Source organism: Phragmites australis, chromosome 1 (genome assembly GCF_958298935.1).
Source record: "Phragmites australis chromosome 1, lpPhrAust1.1, whole genome shotgun sequence".
Classification (NCBI taxonomy): domain Eukaryota; kingdom Viridiplantae; phylum Streptophyta; class Magnoliopsida; order Poales; family Poaceae; genus Phragmites; species Phragmites australis.
The window spans coordinates 45,328,722-45,350,483 of NC_084921.1; the positions used below are offsets into that span (position 1 = coordinate 45,328,722).

Sequence of the window (21,762 nt, forward strand, 5' to 3'; positions counted from 1 at the left end):
CAAAGATCAGCACATAGTGTGTTTGAATGAGAAGTATTGCTGCGACCAAATTTAGGACCTAAGATCTCCAAAGCCCTAATTGCCTTTGTTCCTTGTGCAACTCATAATTATAAAATAAACCCTACTATACGTAAACTGCATTACTACTCTCGTATTGCAGCATGAGGCATTGTAGCAACAGTTGATCCTAATGATGTGTACGCATAGCATTTTCCTTATAAAATGCAGCGGCCCCATGAACATCCTAGGTACACAGTACCTGGCTGGCTTGAGTTTGTAATAAAAGCTCTGGTGAGTTAAATTTTCTGCCATCCCGAGTTCAGAAGTATATACTGTCTACAATATTTTGTTGCCAAGTTTTGCCACAATTGTCACAAACTTTCCATCTGCCACAAAAGATTCCAAAAAGAAATTGTGCCAATGGGTGCAGGTGGCTCAAATAGTCAGCTACACGACAAGGATGCTGGTATTTGACTATTTCTGTTTGACTTGAATTATGATTCGTTAAAATCTACAGTATGACGATTGACGATGGTATAGATAAGGCCGTTTGGCCGTTCACGAGTCAACTCTTACTCCCTTTGAAGTAGATAGGCAGGCCAAGTCGGCAGATTGCATTCCAGCTACGAACCGAGCTAGATCCAAACATCCAGCACTGAATTTTTATTCAGATTATATGCTTCCTGTCTTGTATTGTTCATCTTCCTTTGAGGTAGGCTCGAACAGGCTGCAACGGCGCAAGGCCGCCCATGGCCGCTCAGGCATCGGGCGCAGTGTCTGATCTGGCGTGAAAACCAGCTGCGCCAACTTCGAGTCGTTGACAAAGTTTTTCTGCTGCGACTCCAGAGGCTGCCGACCCGAGCGTGGCCTGTAGGAGACTGGGAGTAACAAATGCGCGCACAGCCTGACACTCTCGCGCCGTCGCACTCATCGACTAGTAAGAAACAAGGAGTGCACTGCACTCTGCTCTCTCCCGCGACCGGCCAACCGTTCAGAGCTAACGGTTTTGGTGCAACTCGCGCTGCCGCTCCGGCTTGCTTAATCATTTCTCGCACGATAACCACCACGCCCGACCGGCCGTAAGGCCATGTCCTGACTCCTGAGAGGAGAGGTCACCGGCTGGTTTGGAGTCCAGTTGGGGAGCGAGGATGAGGGCACGCATGCTCTCTCTCCGTCTCCTCCTCCTCCTCATCGCCGCCGCCACCCCCTTCACCCCCTCGACATCCACCGACACCATTGACCGGGCCACGTCTATCACCGGCAACCAGACGCTCGTCTCAGCCGGTGGCGTCTATGCGCTCGGCTTCTTCAGCCCGTCCGGCGCCGACGGCAGGACGTACCTCGGCATTTGGTACGCCACCATCCCCGGGCCGACCATCGTGTGGGTCGCCAACCGCCAGAATCCGGTGGTCAGTTACCCGGGCGTCCTCCAGCTCTCCTCCGGTGGCCGACTTGTCATCCTCGACAGACAAAACGATACTGTGTGGTCGTCCGCGGCGCCCACCAGAAACATCACCACGCGCGCCACCGCTCAGCTTCTGGACAGCGGTAACTTCGTCCTCAGCTCCGATGGCAGCGGTTCTGATAAGAGCGTGGCGTGGCAGAGCTTCGACTACCCGACGGACACGCTGCTCCCGGGCATGAAGCTCGGGGTGGACATCAAGGCCGGCATCACAAGGAACATCACGTCGTGGAGCAGCCCAACCGACCCCTCGTCGGGCGACTACACGTTCAAGCTGATCGCCGGCGGGCTGCCGCAGTTCTTCCTCGTCCGGGGCACGACGAAGATCTACACGAGCGGGCCGTGGAACGGCGACATACTGACCGGCGTGCCGTACCTCAGGTCAAAGGACTTCACTTTCAAAGTCGTGTATAGCCCCGACGAGACGTACTACAGCTACTTCATCCGCGACCCGTCGCTGTTCTCGCGGTTAGTCGTGGACGGCACGGCGGGGCAGCTGAAGCGGTTCTCGTTGAACAACGGCGCGTGGAGCAACTTCTGGTACTACCCGACCGACCAATGCGATTTCTACGCCAAGTGCGGGCCGTTCGGGTACTGCGACACCGACCAGTCCCCGCCGTGCAGCTGCCTCCCGGGGTTCGCACCGCGGTCGCCGCAGCAGTGGAGCCTCCGGGACTGGTCAGGCGGGTGTGTCAGGAGCACCAACCTGAGCTGCGACGGCGGCGACGGGTTCTGGGTCGTGAACCGGATGAAGCTGCCGCAGGCCACGGACGCGACGGTGTACGCCGGCATGACGCTCGACCAGTGCAGGCAGGCGTGCCTGAGCAACTGCAGCTGCGGGGCGTACGCCGCCGCGAACGTTAGCGGCGGATTTGGCGTCGGGTGCGTCATCTGGGCCGTCGATCTGCTGGACATGAGGCAGTACCCGATTATCGTGCAGGATGTGTACATACGACTCGCGCAGTCGGAGATAGAAGCCCTGAACGCCACACGTGAGGATTTAGACTAAAATGTTATGAATTTATTTGTGTTCCATTGTTCAACATTTGGCACAAATCTACCATTTTTGGCATCCTTTTATAATCTTAATTAGTCAGGACTTAGCAGGTCACCGGCTGCTCACCTCAAGCTTGACCACTTCTTGATTCCAGCTAACCATCGGCGCCCACACAAGAGCATGCTGATCATCGTCGCCGCCGCGACTATTCCCGGTGTACTTTTGCTAGCGGTCGGTTGCTGTTGTTTCTGGATGAAGAAGGTGAGAAGGAAACGTCAAAGTGACGACATGGCGTCATTGCCTCCAAGCGCTGGAGATCATGGGCTTCCGTACAGGGTCAGGAGCCAGCCTTCGTTGAGCCCAGTACGGGATCAACAATCGGGTGATCTCTATGAGGACACGAGATCTGCTGAGAAAGATGTTGAGCTTCCATTGTTTGATCTAGAGGTGATCCTGGTCGTCACAGATAATTTTGCTGAGCACAACAAGATTGGAGCAGGTGGATTTGGCCCTGTTTACAAGGTAAAAACTAAAAAAAAACATAACAATAACTTGGTAAATAGCCTGCCTCTTCTTGTAATATCTAATGGACCTGCAAATGAATGACAGGGAAAGCTTGAGGATGGGCAGCAAGTAGCTGTGAAGAGGTTGTGCCAGGGATCAATGCAAGGGGTCAAGGAGTTCATGAACGAGGTAAAGCTGATCGCAAAGTTGCAGCACAGAAACCTTGTGAGGCTACTTGGTTGTTGTATCGACGATGATGAGAGGATGCTCGTGTACGAGTACATGCACAACCAGAGCTTAGACACATTCATATTTGGTCAGTTCATTTTTACTGAAACACCTTCAGAATAAGTTTTCTATATATACATGAGGTTTATGTCACTCCATGGATTATGCAGATGAAGGAAAGCGCAGGTTGCTAGGATGGCAGAAACGGTTTGAGATCATTTTGGGGATCGCACGGGGTCTACAATATCTACACGAAGATTCAAGGTTCAGGATCATCCACAGAGATTTGAAGGCTAGCAACGTGTTGCTGGACAGAAACATGATCCCCAAAATTTCAGACTTTGGTATCGCAAGGATGTTTGGAGGTGATCAGACCACAGCATATACTGGAAATGTTGTTGGAACATAGTGAGTATTCTTCGCTATCCCTCAATCGTGTTCGTGTGCACTGTATTTTGTTCTGAAAATGGACCCTCGTGCTGACTTGCGAGACACAATTGTTTCTAGTGGCTACATGTCTCCGGAGTATGCGCTGCATGGCATCATTTCGATAAAATCCGACGTCTTCAGCTTCGGTGTGCTAGTGCTAGAGATAGTTACCGGCACGAGGAATCGAGGCTCCTTCGTACCGGAGCTTGATCTCAACCTCCTAGGATATGTAAGTAGCAGCAAGACTTCGCGCAATTGTTTCTCTTTTTTATTGGAACGAACTGGCACTAGAGTTGCCAATATGTGTCAATAAAGCAGGAGTGGTGCAATTGTTTTTTTATCTTCTTAAATTTCAATAACCATATTGATGATTTTCCAGGCATGGATGCTGTGGAAAGAAGGAAGGAGCGTGGAATTACTGGACGAGGCATTGGGTGGCAGCTTTCACCACAGCAAGGTGCTGCGATGCATACAGGTTGCCCTCCTGTGCGTCGAGGCGCAGCCAAAGAACAGACCCCTGATGTCTTCGGTTGTCACGATGCTGGCCAGCGAGAACGCCGTACTTCCTGAACCAAATGAGCCCGGAGTAAACATTGGGAGGAACACATCGGACACGGACTCTTCTCAAACTCGAAGCGGCACCGCGGAAACCGTGTAATGTCCAGCCCATTAGTACCATTTAGATCCGTTCATCACATCTGATATCGCAGGAATTACTGTTCGCGTCGTGAACAGTAATCTCGACACTCTAGCATGAGATTAGAAAGGTTATGATATATTAGCTAGTATATTTATTGGTATGTTAGAATTTGAATTGATTTATTTAAAGATAAGTTTGATAGAAGATAAATGAACAGCCATATCTATTGAGACTCTCTCTCCCACCGCCTCAACCAGCTCCAATCGTCAGGCTTAACAGCCATTTTCCGCTGACCGCAGCAGTTTCACGTAGGTCAAATGAATGAATCAGCCTACAGCCTCCAGCGTCGGGCTCTGCCGTTGCTTTCTCTGCAAATCTTAATATTCGTATGGTCGCTGACTTGCCGCGTTGCGAGCCGTAGGCCGTAGCATCCTTCGCTCTCCGTGTTGCTGGCCGTCGCCGACTGGCACCGTGTGCGCATTAGATTTGGTTATTTTTTTTTGTTGGTGTTGACTACGGCGCATTGCACGTTTGCAACGTACAAGATGACGATGCTGGTGCAGATTAGTCCATTCAACAATCAACAATCCACGAGTCAAACCTTACCAATTTTCAGTGGTTGGGCAAGCCAAGTCGACAGCTTGAGTTCCACTTCCATCTTATAGGATGGGGAACAACGATTAGAAGAGTGAATCCGTCTTATAAATTTCTTTTGAAATAGATGATTTATTTCTTATTCATCTAACGCTCATTAGAAACGTATAAACATAAATATAAATTTTAGCGAGACAAAGTGAGAAAGAAAATTCCAAAACAACATGACTCCACGGATGTAATATGAACCATATACTCTATTCAAGATCATTTCATGTGTTTTTAGCATAAAAGCTTGAAACTTGAACGAACAACAAAGAAAAAACTAATCACTGAAAGAAACAACTCTCTAAGTTGATGGTCTAGAGATAAGTGAATTCAAAACACTCTTAAATTCATGAGTATATGAACATTTATGTCTCTAGCAAAAAAAAATAACTTTTCAAGGATGAAAAATCGTAACTCGAAGGCAAAAACGAAAATTAACAAGAAAATCATAATAAAAAGGAAAACTTGCAAACTTATAAAAGACCAATAGAGAGAGACTAAAAGGAGGGGAATTTAAACATATAAAAAATATAAATTTCATTACTCAAATAGATCAGCCCTATTTTAGACGGATTACAATAATTTTTCTTTCAAAAACTCTCACCTATTACATAGCCTAAGCACTCACCTCTCTCTCTCTCCTCTAAAACTCTAGCACTAAGCTCTCAAATAAATGGCAAAGTGGCTCAATTGGTTGGTTCTAACTCTCACATAGCTCTACCCCTATATTTATAGACATATAAAACTTGACCTCTAAATTTCCTAGCTGGTTAAAAAAACCTTTATACTCCCACCTACCATCAAGGATTTTTGTTCAACTTCTTGTTTTGTCCAGCGAACGACTGCGGTGCCTTCAAGATTTAGTTTTGTCTCGACGTAAGCTTCACAGTGGTATCACATACTCCTCTAATCCTCCCATATTTTTGAGGTCCAACCGTGAAACTCTCTGCACACTTCTCAAAGCATGACTCACAACTTGCTTACTGAAAGGACAATGATGTCGTCTAGAGGGGGGTGAATAGGCATTATTACAAAAATTCGTCCCCTTGTACTGTTGACCTAAACTTGCAGCAGAATATAAATTAACGGATTTTTCACAAGTGAAAAACCTAAATATGCTAGGCTCAACTAGTGCACAATTACACTAAATAAGTGTGAAATTGCAATCCTAAGGTGACTAAAATTATTCAATACTAGCAAGAGATATGCAATAAAATTTAAATTGAAAAATGCTGAAAACACTGTTCACACAACTGAAAATACTGTTTATCCGGTGTAGTCCGGATACTCCGGGTTGTACAGGTCCGAAAACTCCAGTAAAGTCTGGATTCTCCGGGTTCTGTACAGAACTGAGCCCGAAACTGAATATAAAGGATGGGTAGAGAGTTCTAGCTCAAACCAAGTGATGTCGTGTTCCCGGAGATGATTCCAAGTAGATCCACGGAGAACCTACACTCAAATACACATAAACAAGTAGATCGAGCAATATGCATAAAAATTGAGCAAGAACTCAAAAGTAAAGAATCAAGAGAGGAGGCACAAGATTTGTTTCCCGAAGTTCGGATTTACCACCGTGAATCCTACGTCTCCGTTAAGGAAGCTCCAACGAGTCGGGTCCCTTTCAACCGCTTTCCTCGATCCACTCTTGATTTCTTCCCTCGCGGAGGCGAAATCGAGCCCTTTACAAACTTTCCCGCAGCTCACCACAAGCACGAGAGCTCACCGGCGACACCTAGCCGGCTAGGAGGCTTCACCTCTAAGAGTAACAAACGCTTCGAGAACTTCTTGTCAAGAACTCAAGTGCTCAAGATTGGATTTTAGCTCACATGCACTCAATCTCACAACCCAACTCTCTTTTCTTCTCAAATCACACACTAGATTGGAGTGGGAAGGAGTTCTTTTAGCTCTAGAGGATGTTCTTTTCGTGCCCTTCAGCTACCCCAAAGAATAGGGGTGAGGGGATATAAATAGCCCACTTCAAAAAACTAGCCGTTACTCAACTTTTTTGATCTTACCCAGAGGCTCCGGAGTACACTAGAGTATTCGGGTCAACTGGAACAGCCCAAGCCGAGAGCCTCTGGCAGAGACTCTCCCGGAGTCTCCGGCCAACCCGAAGTATCCAGGTTCAGCACAGCTGACCTCTGAAAAACGGCGATAACTTTTGATCCCGGAGTCCGATTTCGACGATTTTAGACTCTATGAAAAGCTTATTCAGAGGGCTACACATCCCAACTGAATTTATGACCTAAAACACATAGGATCAAACTAGGAACACTCCAAAAACTATTTTGGACACTTTCACACTTTCCGCTCCGGACTCTTAACAACAAACTCTCACTTTGGGTTTGGTTGGGAACTCTTGAGCACTGAGACGCGACAATTAGCTCATGTTGCATCCCTCTTAATAGTGCGGCATACATAGACTCAATTTCAAAGATAAAACATATTTGAACCAATTTGAGCCTTTTGAATACTTTCAAGTACCGCTTCTTACTTTCAAACATTTGAGGGTTGCTAACTTCCATAAAATCTTCACTCCATCTATTCTTAATTCCTCATGTGATTGATGCGAATTACTCATAACTTCTCATGGCCTTGCACGGTCCATTGGCGCATAGCTTCACTCGCTCTTCACCATCGCCTTGGTCCTTCGGCGCCAAGCCATTTGCTTGCCCTTCACCACCGGATGGTCCATCGCAGCCGAGTCTTGCTTGCCCTTCACCGTCTTGCCATAGAAAACCATTTTGTATTCGACATCTTCAGAGAATTCACTTTTTCATATATGGAGTCCACTTTTGTTCTTCACTCTTGACATATGTGATTTCAATTCAACTTATGCCTTCTTATAGATCCTAACCCAACTCACTTTCAAGCACAAAGCACATGGGTTAGTCCATAAAACCTAAATGACAACGTTTATACCTTAAGTTACTTAATCTCCACAAGTAACTTATTAGCCTTCATGCATATTGTCAATCTTCATATAGAACCTAACCCCACTCATTCTTAAACACATAGCACATGGGTTAGTCCATAAAACTCTATTAACAAGTCATACCTTTAGTTACTTGATCTCCACAAGTAACTTAGCCTTCAAGCTTATTGCTAATTTTATTGAGCTTCTTCTTCTTCTTATGAGCATCATTAAAATCTCAATGATTTTTAATGTAATTCTTTTAACTCGTGGCATTTCTCAAAGAATCCATACTTCGTCATTTATGCATCTCCTATGGAATAACCTAATAGCAATTCTCAGTATGATTGTTAATCCATAGGTATTGTCATCACTTACCCGAGCATCACCTAGAGCTCATTTATCTTGATGTATTTTTAATCTCCCCATTTACCTAGAGCTCATGCATATCTCTTATCCATATATCACCTATAGAACAACCGGCTAACAAACTCAACACCATTGTTAGTCTATAGGTATTGTCATTAATTACCAAAACCACACGTAGGGGTTAGATGCACTTTCACTTACACCTTAAGCAAGCGCTCTGATATCGACATGTGTACTCCGTCTTGTGATCCTGATCACTGACAAGTTTCTCCCGCTCTCGATCTCTCGGCCCGCATTGTCACTTGCATCGACATTCCTTTCGCTTGACTTCGTCAACAAGCCATCTCCATCCTTTATTTCATGTTTTGCTTGACCTACACGTGTATAGCTAGGATCACTTTTGACTCCACCCGACCAGGGTTCGGCTAACTGACCGAAGCTCGGTTACCGTGGTACCCGATCGAAAATTCAAAAAAATTCGGACAAAATTTATTTGGCAAAATTTGAAATTTGGGGAAAAAATCACGATTTTAGTCGCTCGGTAACCGGTCCACGGTTACCGAGCGGTTTTTGTGATTTATCAAGTGGTTTTCTTTAATTTTCCGCATTGTTGGTAACCGCTCGGTTTTCTCAGTAACCGCTTGGTTTTCTCGATTTTCAGTGAAGTTCAACAAAAAACCTAAAAATTATCTCAATCTTGTAAAATCAATAACTAATTCATCTGAGCTTAAAATCAAGTGAAACAAATTTTGTTGGTTTCCTTGTAACATGATCTACATGATAAAAGTATTTATACTCATAAAAAAGTTCAAATTTTCTGTGAGAAAATGTATTTTTTAAACCAAGTTAAATGCATAGTTTACTCTTTGCTAATCCAAAAATAATGAAACTAATTTTGTTAGTCTTCTTACATGATCCTATGTCTTTTAAAAATACATGAACTCATGAATTAGTTATTGTAACATGCAGGATTGTGTAAATGTGTTACGACTAGATTAATTCACAACTGACCCATCACACCTCAAAAATTAGTGAAACCACTTTTATTAGTTTATTTATACTATGATTTATGTAGGAAAAATAATAGTAGACATGAAAAAGTTAATTACAATGTTGTTTCTTAAAATATTCACTTTATGCTTGTGAACTTTGTAAAAATCATAGAGAAATTAATAAAATTCTAAATAAAGTGAAATCAATTTTATAGATCCTCTTATGATACGTTTTACACAAGAAAAATATGTGTTTGCATGTTAAACTTTTCCTTAACATGAGTTAATTACTGAGCCGCATGCTTCAATTTTTTTTCATTTTTTTAAAACTCCCTCCCTATAGAATATGATGCAAACGACATTATTTTTAAAATTTTTTCACAGAAGGTCTTATAATTGTGTATACTTTTTTAAAGATTTTTTTGAATGTTTTTAAATTTTTTTTGAATTTTTTGAATTCAAATTCGGTTACCGTTCGGTTTCTGAAACCGAACCGGACCGAGATGGTCGGTTAACGTGATTTTTGCTCGGTTACCGTCGATTTTTTGAACCTGCACCCGACCTTCTTGATCATCCGGCACCAAGCACCCGTTTAGCTCCGATTGCCCACCGTTGATCACCAAGTTGCACCTGTCACCTACACACCATGAGTTAAGCAAACATATTTCTCCAACTTTAACTCTAGTTAGTTCATAATCAAAATACTCAAACCAATCTCAAACAATACAAAACTCAACAAACCAAATTGACAACCTTGTCAATCACTAATCACATATAAACCAATACACATTTTAACTTGGTTTCTCAATCTCCCTCTTGATGATACAAGTGATAAAAAAACTCAAGGAATAGTAAAAACTTTGAGATAAGAAATATTGCATGAGGCCTAAGAAAGGTAAAGACAATCAAAAACCTCAAAAAAAGCAATAACAACTCAAAAACTCAACAAATCAAACTGTCGATGTGCTTTTGTGATGACCCTTGTAGGCTTTGTGAGTCTCAGGACATATACTACACATGTGGTAGACGCTTCTTCATGTGTGTTAACTACCAGTACGATCCACCTTGACATGGACCGTATGAGTACCCACCGATATAGCAATATAGATCACTCATGTGTCACTTTACATACGGTTTTATTCACCGTCTTACTAATCTTCTCTCTTATTTTATTTGTCCAGTCTTCTCCACATATCTATAACTTTATGGAATGGCTGGACAGGGAGCAAAATGAGCACTAGAAGCGATGGGTTGACATGTAGATGCGGTGGAGGAGGAAAGCTTATGAACGTCAGGAGTACGAGCAACAGCATGAGGAACTACGGATGAAGCGTCAGGAGAAGGGGCGCATGAGGAAGACAGCAGAGGAGCACACCGTAGCTGAAGCACGCGAAGCAGAGAGGGAGAGGGCCTGTCACGCTAAGGTGGAGGGTCCTGATGCCCTGAGAAAAGGCAAATATCCTAGGTGCACTCAGTAGAGAGCATCTGTTGTACCTCGGTATATTTTCATTTCATAAGGCATGTTAGGTTTAGTAGCTGCACGCTATTAGGTTATTCTTTAGACGTACCGTATATGCCAACATTTGTTGTCAGCTCTTTATGGTTAGGATCCATTCGTGCAGCGACGAAAAACCCATATCCCATGTAATGTTTATCAACGTATGTAAATTTCATGCCAGGTTATATGATATTTGTGCTTTATAACCAATATTGTTCGACAAATTAGATTTTGTATTCTCACAAAGTCACTTCATAAAAAAAATTCCACACACTTTTACACCAACTAAATAAAGAAATATCGACAAAATGACATTCAACTAAAATTAAAGATATAATGAACCATTCGGATACATGTATGCATAACTACCATTTTTTATCGAATGAATGTGCAATATTTTTTAATTTACCGAATACAAAATCTATATTAGAAAACTAATTATACATATATTTTCGTAATTAAATTAAATCAAATATATCGCCCAGGAGGTGGGCGATACAAATATGTCACCCGTTGTACGGGCGAGATGAAGGTATCGCTCGTTCAACGGACGAGATCAAGTTCTTACCCACTAAACGGACATGACCTTCCTTTCTTCGGTTATTAAATTCGCTGACAGCTGGGACCCACAAAGTATCACCTGTTCAACGGACGAGATCTTGTTCTCTCCCATTAAACGAACGACGGTAGGGTTGACCTCATTATTTTTCAAACGAGTATGTAATTTTGAAATATTTGATATATATATATATATATATATATATGAAGCATATTTGGTACTCCGGAAGTATATACACCTACATACATATCTCATTATATAGGGAGTATCTCGTGTCATAAATGGTATGTACATAAAGCATGTGAGTATATAAGATCATCCAAGTAGTATGTATAGTTTTTAGGTGGTTTGCATATATTTTTTTGAGTGTATTATATTTTATGTATAAATACAAAGGTATTATCAAAATCTAATAAAATTGATGGATTTTTTTTTTCATGTAATTCATATTAGAGTATCTTAGAATCAGTATATAGTATACTTATAATGATAAAGGAGTATATTCAATTTATATATATGGTATATCATAGTAGAAGTATGTACTCCGAAAGTACAAACTAATTTTCCTATATATATACACACTAAAAAAAATTAGTTTGTATTTTCGAAGTACATACTCCTATTATAATATATCATGTAAATAAATTAGATATACTACTTTGTCATTATCTCACCGACCGCCAACTCTCAGCCGAGTCCCGAGCGCCAACGTTTGACCCGGCTTCTCGGCTGCCACTACTCCTCGCCTTCGCACTGATCATCGGATCACCCAGTCAGAGACCAAAAGCACTCTCCCCGGCGACCGTTCCCCGCTGATTCGAGGCCAACGGGCCGGTGCGGCGCGCCTAACCATATTTCTCGCGTGATAGGCAGCACTCTGCCGTGCAGCCTGCAGGCAGTCCCACTAGTATGTCCTGAGAGGAGAGGTCATCGGGAGAGAGCATGAGGACACGCAAGCTCTGTCTCGTCCTCCTCGTAGCGGCCGCCACCTTCTTCTCCCGCTCCACATCCACCGACACCATCGGCCAGGCCGCGCCCATCGCCGGCAACCAGACGCTCGTCTCGGCCGGCGGCGTCTTCAACCTCGGCTTCTTCAGCCCGGGCGGCGCCGGCGGCAGGACGTACCTCGGCATTTGGTACGCCAGCATCCCGGGGCCGACCGTCGTGTGGGTCGCCAACCGCCAGAGCCCGCTCGTCAACTCCCCGGGCGTTCTCCAGCTCTCCTCCGACGGCCGAATCGTCATCCTCGACAGCCAGAACGCCACCGTGTGGACTTCCGCGGCGCCCACCAGGAACGTGACCACCAGCGCCTCCGCGCAGCTGCTGGACAACGGCAATTTCGTCCTGAGCTATGATGGGAGCGGTTCTGCGCAGAGCGTGGCGTGGCAGAGCTTCGACTACCCGACGGACACGCTGCTCCCGGGCATGAAGCTCGGGGTGGACATCAAGGCCGGCATCACAAGGAACATCACGTCGTGGAGCAACCCGACCGACCCCTCGCCGGGGGCCAACACATTCAAACTGGTCCAGGGCGGGCTGCCCGAGTTCTTCCTCGTGCAGGGCACGACGACGGTCTATGCGAGCGGGCCGTGGAACGGCGCGGTGCTCACCGGCGTGCCGGACCTCAGGTCGCAGGACTTCACGTTCATCGTCGTGTCTAATCCCGACGAGACATATTACAGCTACTCCATCGGCGTCTCCTCGCTGCTCTCGCGGTTCGTCGTGGACAGCACGGTGCCGCAAGTGCAGCGGTTCGTGTGGGTTAACGGCGCGTGGAGCAGCTTCTGGTACTACCCGACCGACCCGTGCGACGGCTACGCCAAGTGCGGGCCGTTCGGGTACTGCGATACCGCCCAGTCCCCGATGTGCAGCTGCCTGCCGGGGTTCGTCCCGCGGTCGCCGCAGCAGTGGAACCTCCGGGACGCGTCAGGCGGGTGCGTCAGGAGCACCAACCTGAGCTGCGGCAACGGCAGCGCCAACGGCGACGGGTTCTGGGTCGTGAACCGGATGAAGCTGCCGGAGGCCACGAACGCGACGGCATACGCCAGCATGACGCTGGAACAGTGCAGGCAGGAGTGCCTGAGCAACTGCAGCTGCCGGGCGTACGCCGCCGCGGACGTTAGCGGCGGAGTCAGCCGCGGGTGCGTCATCTGGGCCGTCGATCTGCTGGACATGCGGCAGTACTCCACGGTCGTGCAGGATGTGTACATACGGCTCGCGCAGTCCGAGATAGACGCCCTGAACGCCGCAGGTTCTGACTTTGAGCTAAAATATTGAATTTCTTTTTATTATTTCTATAGCTCAACATCCTGCACAGAATTTACTGGGTAGCACTCACTACTAAATTTAAATCTCTACCTAGTTCTTGGAAAAAATAATCTATACAATGCTTTACCTAAAAACAAATCTCTATGAATTTTGTCTATCATGGTTAGAAAGCTGATATGACTGATGATGTATAAGTTTTGTTTATCTTTTTTCATCAGTTTAGTCTTTTGGTAAATTGTTTAGTGCATATAGCTCAATATGGTATTAGGAATAGATATCTCGAGTTTGAGTACTGATGGACACAATAAAAAAAATTGCAACCGACTCATCTTTTCACGTCTAAAGCTTGAAGGAGCCTACACGTGAAGAGATGTTGAAGTATAAATAAATTATCCAAAAATGTGGATCGGTCCACATTTCCACACTGGTTTCAGATTTAGTTGAAATATCTCGTCTACGTAGCTGTCGAGATTGATGATTTTATCTGCTTCTTCGTCCGACTAGTCATCTGCAACCATCACACGATAGCGTGTTCACTTGTTGAGTTCTTCAACGAATCCATTTGTTACAGTCAAGAATTGGGTGCATGTGCATCTATATCTAGAAAATGTCCTTAATAGCCACAACTTTGTTCTGAAAATCAGTCCGCGTCAGAATTTTCCAGGCCTGGAACGACTCACAATTGTTCTACTTTATGATGTCCTTAGCTGCAGACAAGTCAATAATGGCCACCTGTGGCTTGGGACAAAAACCCATAGATCGCAAGCGCAACAAGCAATCGTCCAACACCACCGAACTTGCAAGTGACATAAAATAGCCAAAAGTTGTCTGGATATCATAAACTAGGGGCAAGCGTTTACACTGAAAACATACATTCTGGTGTGACTAAATAATACTCTATTGAGTAGGGGTGAGTGCCTGCACTGAAAACATACACTTCTATGCTTCAACTTGTAGTGGGAGCTGCAAAAATCTTAAAACATCCAAGGGGATATACTAGTAAAAATTTGCAAAAGTTCGTTCTAGAAGCACCTCTAAAGCAGTGGATACACGAGTATATTGACTAGTCGTAGAAATTAAACATGCATTGAACATGGATGCATAATGGTGGCCAGTGTTAGGCCGGGTCACCTGAACTTTTTTGCCACTGCTTGTTTTCCAGCTAACCGCCGGCGCCCAAGCAAGCGTTTGCTGATCGCCATCGTCGCGACTGTTTCCGGCGTGCTTCTTCTGCTAGCGGTTGGCTGCTGCTGTATATGGAGGAGGAGGAAACGCCGAGGTGAAACGGCGGCGTCGGCGCCGAGCGGTGGAGACGAAGACGTGCTTCCGTTCAGGGTCAGGAAACACCCTGCATTGATCCCGGAACGGGATCAACGGCTGGATGAGAACTGGAAATGTGATGAGAAAGATGTTGACCTTCCGTTGCTCGATCTGGCGGTGATCCTGGTCGCCACGGACAACTTTGCTGCGCACGGTAAGATTGGAGAAGGAGGATTTGGCCCTGTTTACATGGTAAGGATCAAATATTAGTGCAATAACCTTTTAAAAGGTAGAATAATTTGAAATTTTTGTTTGGTGATTCTCCGTAATTTCTAACGGACCTGCAAATTGATGACAGGGAAAGCTCGAGGATGGACAAGAAGTAGCTGTGAAGAGGTTGTCCCGGAGATCAATGCAAGGGGTTGGGGAGTTCAAGAACGAGGTGAAACTGATCGCCAAGCTTCAGCACAGAAATCTTGTGAGACTGCTCGGTTGCTGCATCGCCGAGGACGAGAGGATGCTCGTGTACGAGTACATGCATAACCAGAGCTTGGACACATTCATATTTGGTCAGTGTTATTTTGCAGAAACATTTGTGTAAGGTGTTCGCTCAAATATACATACTAATATTTATGTCACTCCATGGATTATGCAGATGAAGGAAAGCGCAGGTTGTTAAGATGGCAGAAACGCTACGAGATCATATTGGGGATTGCTCGGGGTCTAATGTATCTTCACGAGGACTCAAGGTTCAGGATTATCCATAGGGACTTGAAGGCTAGCAACGTGTTGCTAGACAGAAACATGGTCCCCAAAATTTCAGACTTTGGTATCGCAAGGATGTTTGGAGGTGATCAGACCACTGCATATACCAGAAAGGTCATCGGGACATAGTGAGTGTTATCTCCTAATCCAGTGTATATAATTTGTATTCTTTTCTGAAAATGGACCTTTACACTGACATGCGCGATGCTTTTTGGCTTTCAGCGGCTACATGTCTCCAGAATATGCAATGGATGGCGTGTTTTCGATGAAATCCGATACCTACAGCTTTGGCGTGCTAGTTCTGGAGATCATCGCTGGCAAGAGGAATCGAGGCTTCTACGAAGCCGAGCTTGATCTCAACCTCCTCAGATATGTAAGTAGCAGGAGACTTAGTATTGCATTTTTTTTTTATTTTTTTGCTGAAGTTTTACTATAACCATCTTGATCATTTTTCAGGCATGGATGCTGTGGAAAGAAGGCCGGACTGTCGATTTACTGGACGAGTTAATGGATGGCAGCTTCACCTACAGCGAGGTGCTGAGATGCGTTCAGGTTGCTCTCCTGTGTGTTGAAGTGCTGCCCAGGAACAGGCCGCTGATGTCCTCGGTCGTCTTGATGCTTGCCAGCGAGAGCGCCACGGTTCCGGAGCCGAACGAGCCCGGGGTGAACATTGGGAAGAACACGTCGGACACGGAGTCGTCTCAGAGCATCACGGCGAACAATGTGACGATAACGGCAATAGATGCTAGGTAGTGTAGCCTGTACTCTGTAGTATGTTGTTCCAGACGAAGTAATGTGCAGGCCACTTCAGTCCCCTGAACGCGAGCAAGTGGTAGGTAGAAGAGGTCGCACACCTGGCTTAGTAGCCGTCGTGAGTCTCTGGAATTTGGTACAGGGGGCTATGCCATTCAACAAATGTAGCAATTGTTGGAGCTCGTTTTCAGCCCGGCTGATAGGTGGTGTTGCACCAATTGAGTGTGTCCACACCCTCTCGTAAAGTTTTACCTTGTAAAGATTAGTACATTCAAAGCTATTGCATTCAATTTATCGCAGACGCGGCGCCAGGATTAGACGATACGGGAGGCCGGTGAGAAATAAATTTAAATGAGTTCTAGGAACTATTAAATTGATGATATAATTTTCTCTTAATATTGGTTAACATATTTTTTATTATAGTTGTTGCGATGAATCCATATTACATGATCGGCTTAAAACATCTTTTTTTATTCATACGCAAATTCACTCACAGTAGTTATATCTTCCCTATAATGGACGGTGATATATATCTATTCAACATCCCGATATTGTTTTTTAGTTCGATGTTGGCCTACCATAAAAATTACTAAAGAAACATCTATAGTTAAATATAACTAGAACTGAAGATAATAAAGAGTAGAGCAATATAACATAAATCATGATATTAAAGATAAATGTTTTAAAATTGATAAAGTTTGGCGAGAAAAAAACATTTCCTTATATACATTTGTAATAACTATTTGTAGTAAATTATACTGGATGACATATAACACCTAAAATATGTTTTAAAAAAGACATAATACTTAAAAAAATATATAATAGATAAAATGAATTTATATACTAATTAGCTCTTAAATTATTTAATTTTCATATGTTATTATATATATACTGCGATACTACGTAAGCATGGGGGCCTGCCCCCTGATTTATCGAGAGCATCAGGATTGTTCCGCTGCCCGCCGCAGTTTGACGTCAGGTCCAACGAGCCAATGTGCGTCGGGCCACGCCGTGGGCACTCGCGCATTTGTTATTCCCATCTCACGAGGCACCGATCATAGCAACCCACCGGCCGTAGGATCCTCCGCGCTCCGTTGGTCCGGCCGTCGCTGATGGCCGCGCGGCTACCGTGTGGATTGATTAGCAGGGCTGCTCACTCACGGAGAGCGGAGACCCACCGGAACAACTACAAAAGTTCGGATAATTTTCGAACTTTAAAACCGTTTATCTAATTATTGAATTATTGTTTTTAGTCACTTTCAACCTTAGCTTGTTTTAAACCAGCAATTTCGCTGACGTGGAAGATGGTTTTCACCCTCTGTGCAGATGAGCACGTCAACATGGATTTGAGCAAGGAGAGAGGGAGAGAAAATGGGTCTCCACTCAATTCTAGCTGGACTCACCCGTCAGCCTCCTGCCTCCTCTTCCCGTTCATCTCAGTTAGATCTAGCTATCACCAGCCAAGCATCGTCCATACCGGTCAATTAGGCTGTTGCACCCTCTCACCTTATCCACTCCCCCTTTCAGAACTCTCACTCCCTTTCTCCCTCACTTTTTCGTCACTGAACACAACAACACTTAGAAGAGTCGAGCCTCCATAGCTGAATAGATCTAGCACGCTGCCGACAAATCCACTGTTGTCGAGACCAAATCCGGCGAGTCTGAGCCGGTAGGGCACAGAGAAGTGTCTGCCAAAGCTTCTCCGACATTCTTTCGCGAGAATCCATCGTCTTTTCAAGCCGAATCGAGTTTCCACCATCTTCTTCCTCACCTCCGGTAGGCCGCTCCGCCACCTCCCGTCATGCATCTACGTCTACAACTCCTCCACCCCAATCAGAAGCTTGGTGAGCGTCGCATGCTCTCCCTTAAGCTTTCAGGTGTGCGAGCTAGTCAACAGCTTGCCGCCAACATGGCCATTCGCAAGCATTGACCTTTGTCACCTCTCTGCTCGCACCGCCGGCTACCATTAAGTTAGGCTAACCATCTCGGGTGTACTTTATTGTATTCCCCATATCGCACTCGGTCTTTTGACGTTGGAGCCGAACTGAGATATGGCTCGAATCACCGATGGCGTTAGCGTCAGTGAGCTCTCCAACGAGCTCACTATTGAGTTGGCCGGAAACAAAGGATGACTTGTGCTAATCTGAATAGGAGAGGTGAAAATCATCTTCCACATCAGTTAAACTGAAGTTCAAAATAACCTAAGGTTAAAAGTGAAAAAAAAAACAATAACCTCAGAGGTTAAATAAATATTTTTAAAATTCGGATTATCCGAATAACATGAATAGTTAGAGTAATTTGGATTTTTTACCAAAAGAATAGATCGCTCCCGCTTTTGACGCGGGCCTACGCGTCCGCCCGGGCCCAGCCCACCAAGTGTTGGCACGCCGTGTCGTCTTCCTCGCTAGCTTTTGGCCGGGTTGGATCCATCGCTCGCGACAGCGGCTCCGTGCCACGGTGCCTTCACTTGGTTCCTGCTTTCTCTCCCCACCCCAGATGCTACATTTCCGCGGCGACCCGCTGCCTCCACCCCTCGCGACCCGCCCCAACGTCGAGCCGATTCCTCCCCTCGCCTTTCCCTGTCTCTCTTGCCTTGCAGCAAGGGGGCGTCCCGGTTTGAACCGGCCTGTTGATATTTGTCCGGGAGATTTGAAACCGGTTCCACGGTGGTGGATTATTTTTTGATGGTATTCTTCGATGGAGGAGGCGGGGAGGGACAAGGATAGGGCGGCGGCCGTGGAGGATCTCAGCGCAGCTACAAAGGTAAGGCGAGCGCCGAACAGGTGAAATATTTTGTTATTTTCCCCCTTGCGATATCTTGTTTCGCTATCAATGTTGTGACTTGTGAGGAAATGCCTAATTGGAATCATCCTTCTGGATGTTGTGACCTGATTTTATTTTCGTTTTGCAGTTGCTCAAGATTATTAGATTCTAATACCCTCCCTTCTTGTCATTGAATGTCAGTCACATAAACTCTTTCAATTTCAGGATGCAACAACCATAAGCACGAAGCCCACGAGGAGATATCCACTCGCGTCATGGATAGCCATACTGGGCCTGATTATGCTTGTCGGCGTATACATATGCTCGTTGTCTCTGAAGCAAAATGGGATGCTATTCGGTCTCATGCAGACAAACATGATAGACAAAGAAACCTTGTCATGATCCCAGTATTCCAGATACGGAAATCCCGTATGTTCACTATCCTACACCGAATACGTACAATAGGTAATGGAGATATACTTGGCCATCTGATTTTCAATTTTTTTCAGGTTAGCGAGTGACTTATGTTTCCTTTGTTTGTTAGGAAAGAATGTGCATGCACAGCGGTTAGATTCTTTGCTATCTTGTCAATGCAGAGGTCGGGAAGTGGATGGTTTGAGACATTGCTGAATAGCCATGACAATATTAGCTCCAATGGAGAGATATTTTCTGTCAAAGAAAGGCGTAGTAATATCACCTCGATCACGAAAACACTGGATAATTTGTACAATCTGGATTGGTTTAGCAGTGCTGCTAAAAATGAATGTACGGCTGCTGTGGGGTTGAAGTGGATGCTCAATCAGGTAATCTGTTGGCCATCAGAATACTGTTTGATAATTTGACACAGCATTTTGCAGCTCATTTGATTGTACTTTAAGTGTCTGTCTATTGAAGAAGATGACCTACCATTCTTTGAGTAGTTGTACCGTGGAACCAGAACTTGCTAGTTACTGTCATTTTTTTCTTTGAAACTTAGTCTAGACATAACCTGATTCTTTTGTAAATCCAACCTAATTCACTTTTCACATATCATACTAGTGTGTTGATTGAACTGGAAATTCTATCATACGGATTTTCCTGAAGGTTGGGTGTTTAATTGTTTCAGCACTTCATCAGATCTATTCGATTATGGACTGTCTGAGAAGCAAAGAAATAGGAATACATTGAGATTTTGATGCACTGCCCCCCATGAATATTGAAGATTTTGTTTACATGGAAAATTGCTTGCCTACAAGTGTTAAACAGAATGTTAAAAGTACCTTGATTACATGGAAGTAGCCTATACCTGACATAGGAGAATGAGTTACCAGTCTACTATAAAGAGGGCAGCGCAGCTAATGATTTTTATTCTATCTCTCCATCACAATCTTTCTTTTTCCCCCTATTTTAAATCTTACGAGTTTGAGCTTTACTTACATGGTTTACGTACTGAAGGTGTTTATTTTGGCTACTGATAGATATACCCTTGTGCATTCTGTAGAAATTTTTGCCACAAGTTGATGGACTTAATATCTAAGATGATTTTTCTGAGTATATATGTTTACTTCAAAAGATGTATTGAGTTTGTCCTTTGATATGCTCATAAGAATTATTCTTTGTACTGCGATTATTAATGTGGTACATTTCCTTGATAAATTCAGCTTACATGTTTTGGTTTATCTTGTGATATGCTTATTTGGTGGAAATTACAGGGTCTAATGAAGCACCATCAAAAGATAGTTGAATACTTCGACCGAAAGGGTGTGTCTGCAATATTCCTTTTAAGAAGAAATCTTCTCCAGCGTTATGTCTCTATACTTGCAAATGCTCATGATAGGGCCATGAAACAGCTAAATGGAACTCATAAAGCTCATGTGCACACCAGAGACGGGGTTCACATCTTTATCTTTTTGATGTTACTGGCATGACAGAGTTGGATATTTTATTTCAAACATGCAACTTTCAAATACATATATGCCGAAGATGTGTGTCACAAATAAAAGAGAATCCTGCTGATCCTTTTTTTCTTTTTTTTAGGCTGATGTTCTTGCGAAATATAAGCCAACCATTGACAAAAAAAATGTTGATTCCTGAACTAAAACGGTCTGATAAGTTGGCAGCTGATGCTTTGGTGAATTTCAAGAATACCAGGCATATTGTTCTGTACTACGAGGATGTTGTCAGAAATCGCACTGTGAGTCCCTATTGCTTCATGTCGTTCTGTAGAGGCTAAAACAATCTTCATTTTCTAAACAGCATTGTTGTTTCTTTCTTCAGAAGCTCATGGATGTCCTGGATTTTCTGAAATTGCTGAAGGTAAAACTGTCCAGTCGGCATGTGAAAATTCATACTAAACGATTGCGTGATCGTATTGATAACTGGGCAGAAGTTAATAATACTTTGAAGGGGACACGGTTTGAGAGCTTTCTGAATGGCCGAAGGTGACCAAAGTAGCTAGCTGGTGTAAATAATGCTGTAGTGAGTCTTCCTTCTTTTGACCCCTTGTTTTTGTCCCCCTCCTAGCTAATAGAGTTAGGCAAAGTAGGAAATTTTGGATATCATGTGCTAATCCAAAAGAATTACTTATTTTTCATCTACTTTGTAGCATTATAGAATTTAATTAATTAAATTAATAACCATCACACAAATGTTTGATCCATATTATACTCGAGTCCCTCGTCTTAAGTCTATAAAAGGTGAAGGGTGACTCTTTTCTTGTTTTCACATCACTTCACATTTT

The 21,762-nt window shown here is 44.3% G+C and overlaps 2 protein-coding genes and 1 pseudogene across 2 annotated transcripts; all 3 read left to right on the forward strand.

The window, feature by feature from the left end:
- Nucleotides 1-137: 137 nt before the first annotated feature.
- Nucleotides 138-4,470, forward strand: LOC133922146 (receptor-like serine/threonine-protein kinase SD1-8). The gene is made up of 6 exons (XM_062367349.1): nt 138-2,454; nt 2,614-2,981; nt 3,069-3,279; nt 3,362-3,599; nt 3,699-3,849; nt 4,000-4,470. Exons 1-6 carry the CDS (start codon nt 1,149-1,151, stop codon nt 4,276-4,278), a joined length of 2,553 nt encoding a protein of 850 aa, XP_062223333.1. The 5' UTR covers nt 138-1,148; the 3' UTR covers nt 4,279-4,470.
- A 7,470-nt stretch (nt 4,471-11,940) lies between these two features.
- Nucleotides 11,941-16,602, forward strand: LOC133922154 (receptor-like serine/threonine-protein kinase SD1-8). The gene is made up of 6 exons (XM_062367361.1): nt 11,941-13,485; nt 14,665-15,014; nt 15,121-15,331; nt 15,418-15,655; nt 15,750-15,900; nt 15,984-16,602. The coding sequence occupies exons 1-6, from the start codon at nt 12,177-12,179 to the stop codon at nt 16,278-16,280; spliced, it is 2,556 nt and encodes an 851-aa protein (XP_062223345.1). The 5' UTR covers nt 11,941-12,176; the 3' UTR covers nt 16,281-16,602.
- A 2,101-nt stretch (nt 16,603-18,703) lies between these two features.
- On the forward strand, nt 18,704-21,681 carry LOC133922177 (uncharacterized; annotated as a pseudogene).
- Nucleotides 21,682-21,762: the final 81 nt, after the last annotated feature.

Coding starts and splice junctions, on each gene's coding strand:
- LOC133922146 (XM_062367349.1), top strand. CDS start 1,149: ATGAGGGCACGCATGCTCTCTCTCCGTCTCCTCCTCCTCCTCATCGCC. Junction 3,600..3,698: donor GGAAATGTTGTTGGAACATA/GTGAGTATTCTT, acceptor AATTGTTTCTAG/TGGCTACATGTCTCCGGAGT. Junction 3,850..3,999: donor ATCTCAACCTCCTAGGATAT/GTAAGTAGCAGC, acceptor ATGATTTTCCAG/GCATGGATGCTGTGGAAAGA.
- LOC133922154 (XM_062367361.1), top strand. CDS start 12,177: ATGAGGACACGCAAGCTCTGTCTCGTCCTCCTCGTAGCGGCCGCCACC. Junction 13,486..14,664: donor AGACGCCCTGAACGCCGCAG/GTTCTGACTTTG, acceptor CTTGTTTTCCAG/CTAACCGCCGGCGCCCAAGC. Junction 15,656..15,749: donor AGAAAGGTCATCGGGACATA/GTGAGTGTTATC, acceptor TTTGGCTTTCAG/CGGCTACATGTCTCCAGAAT.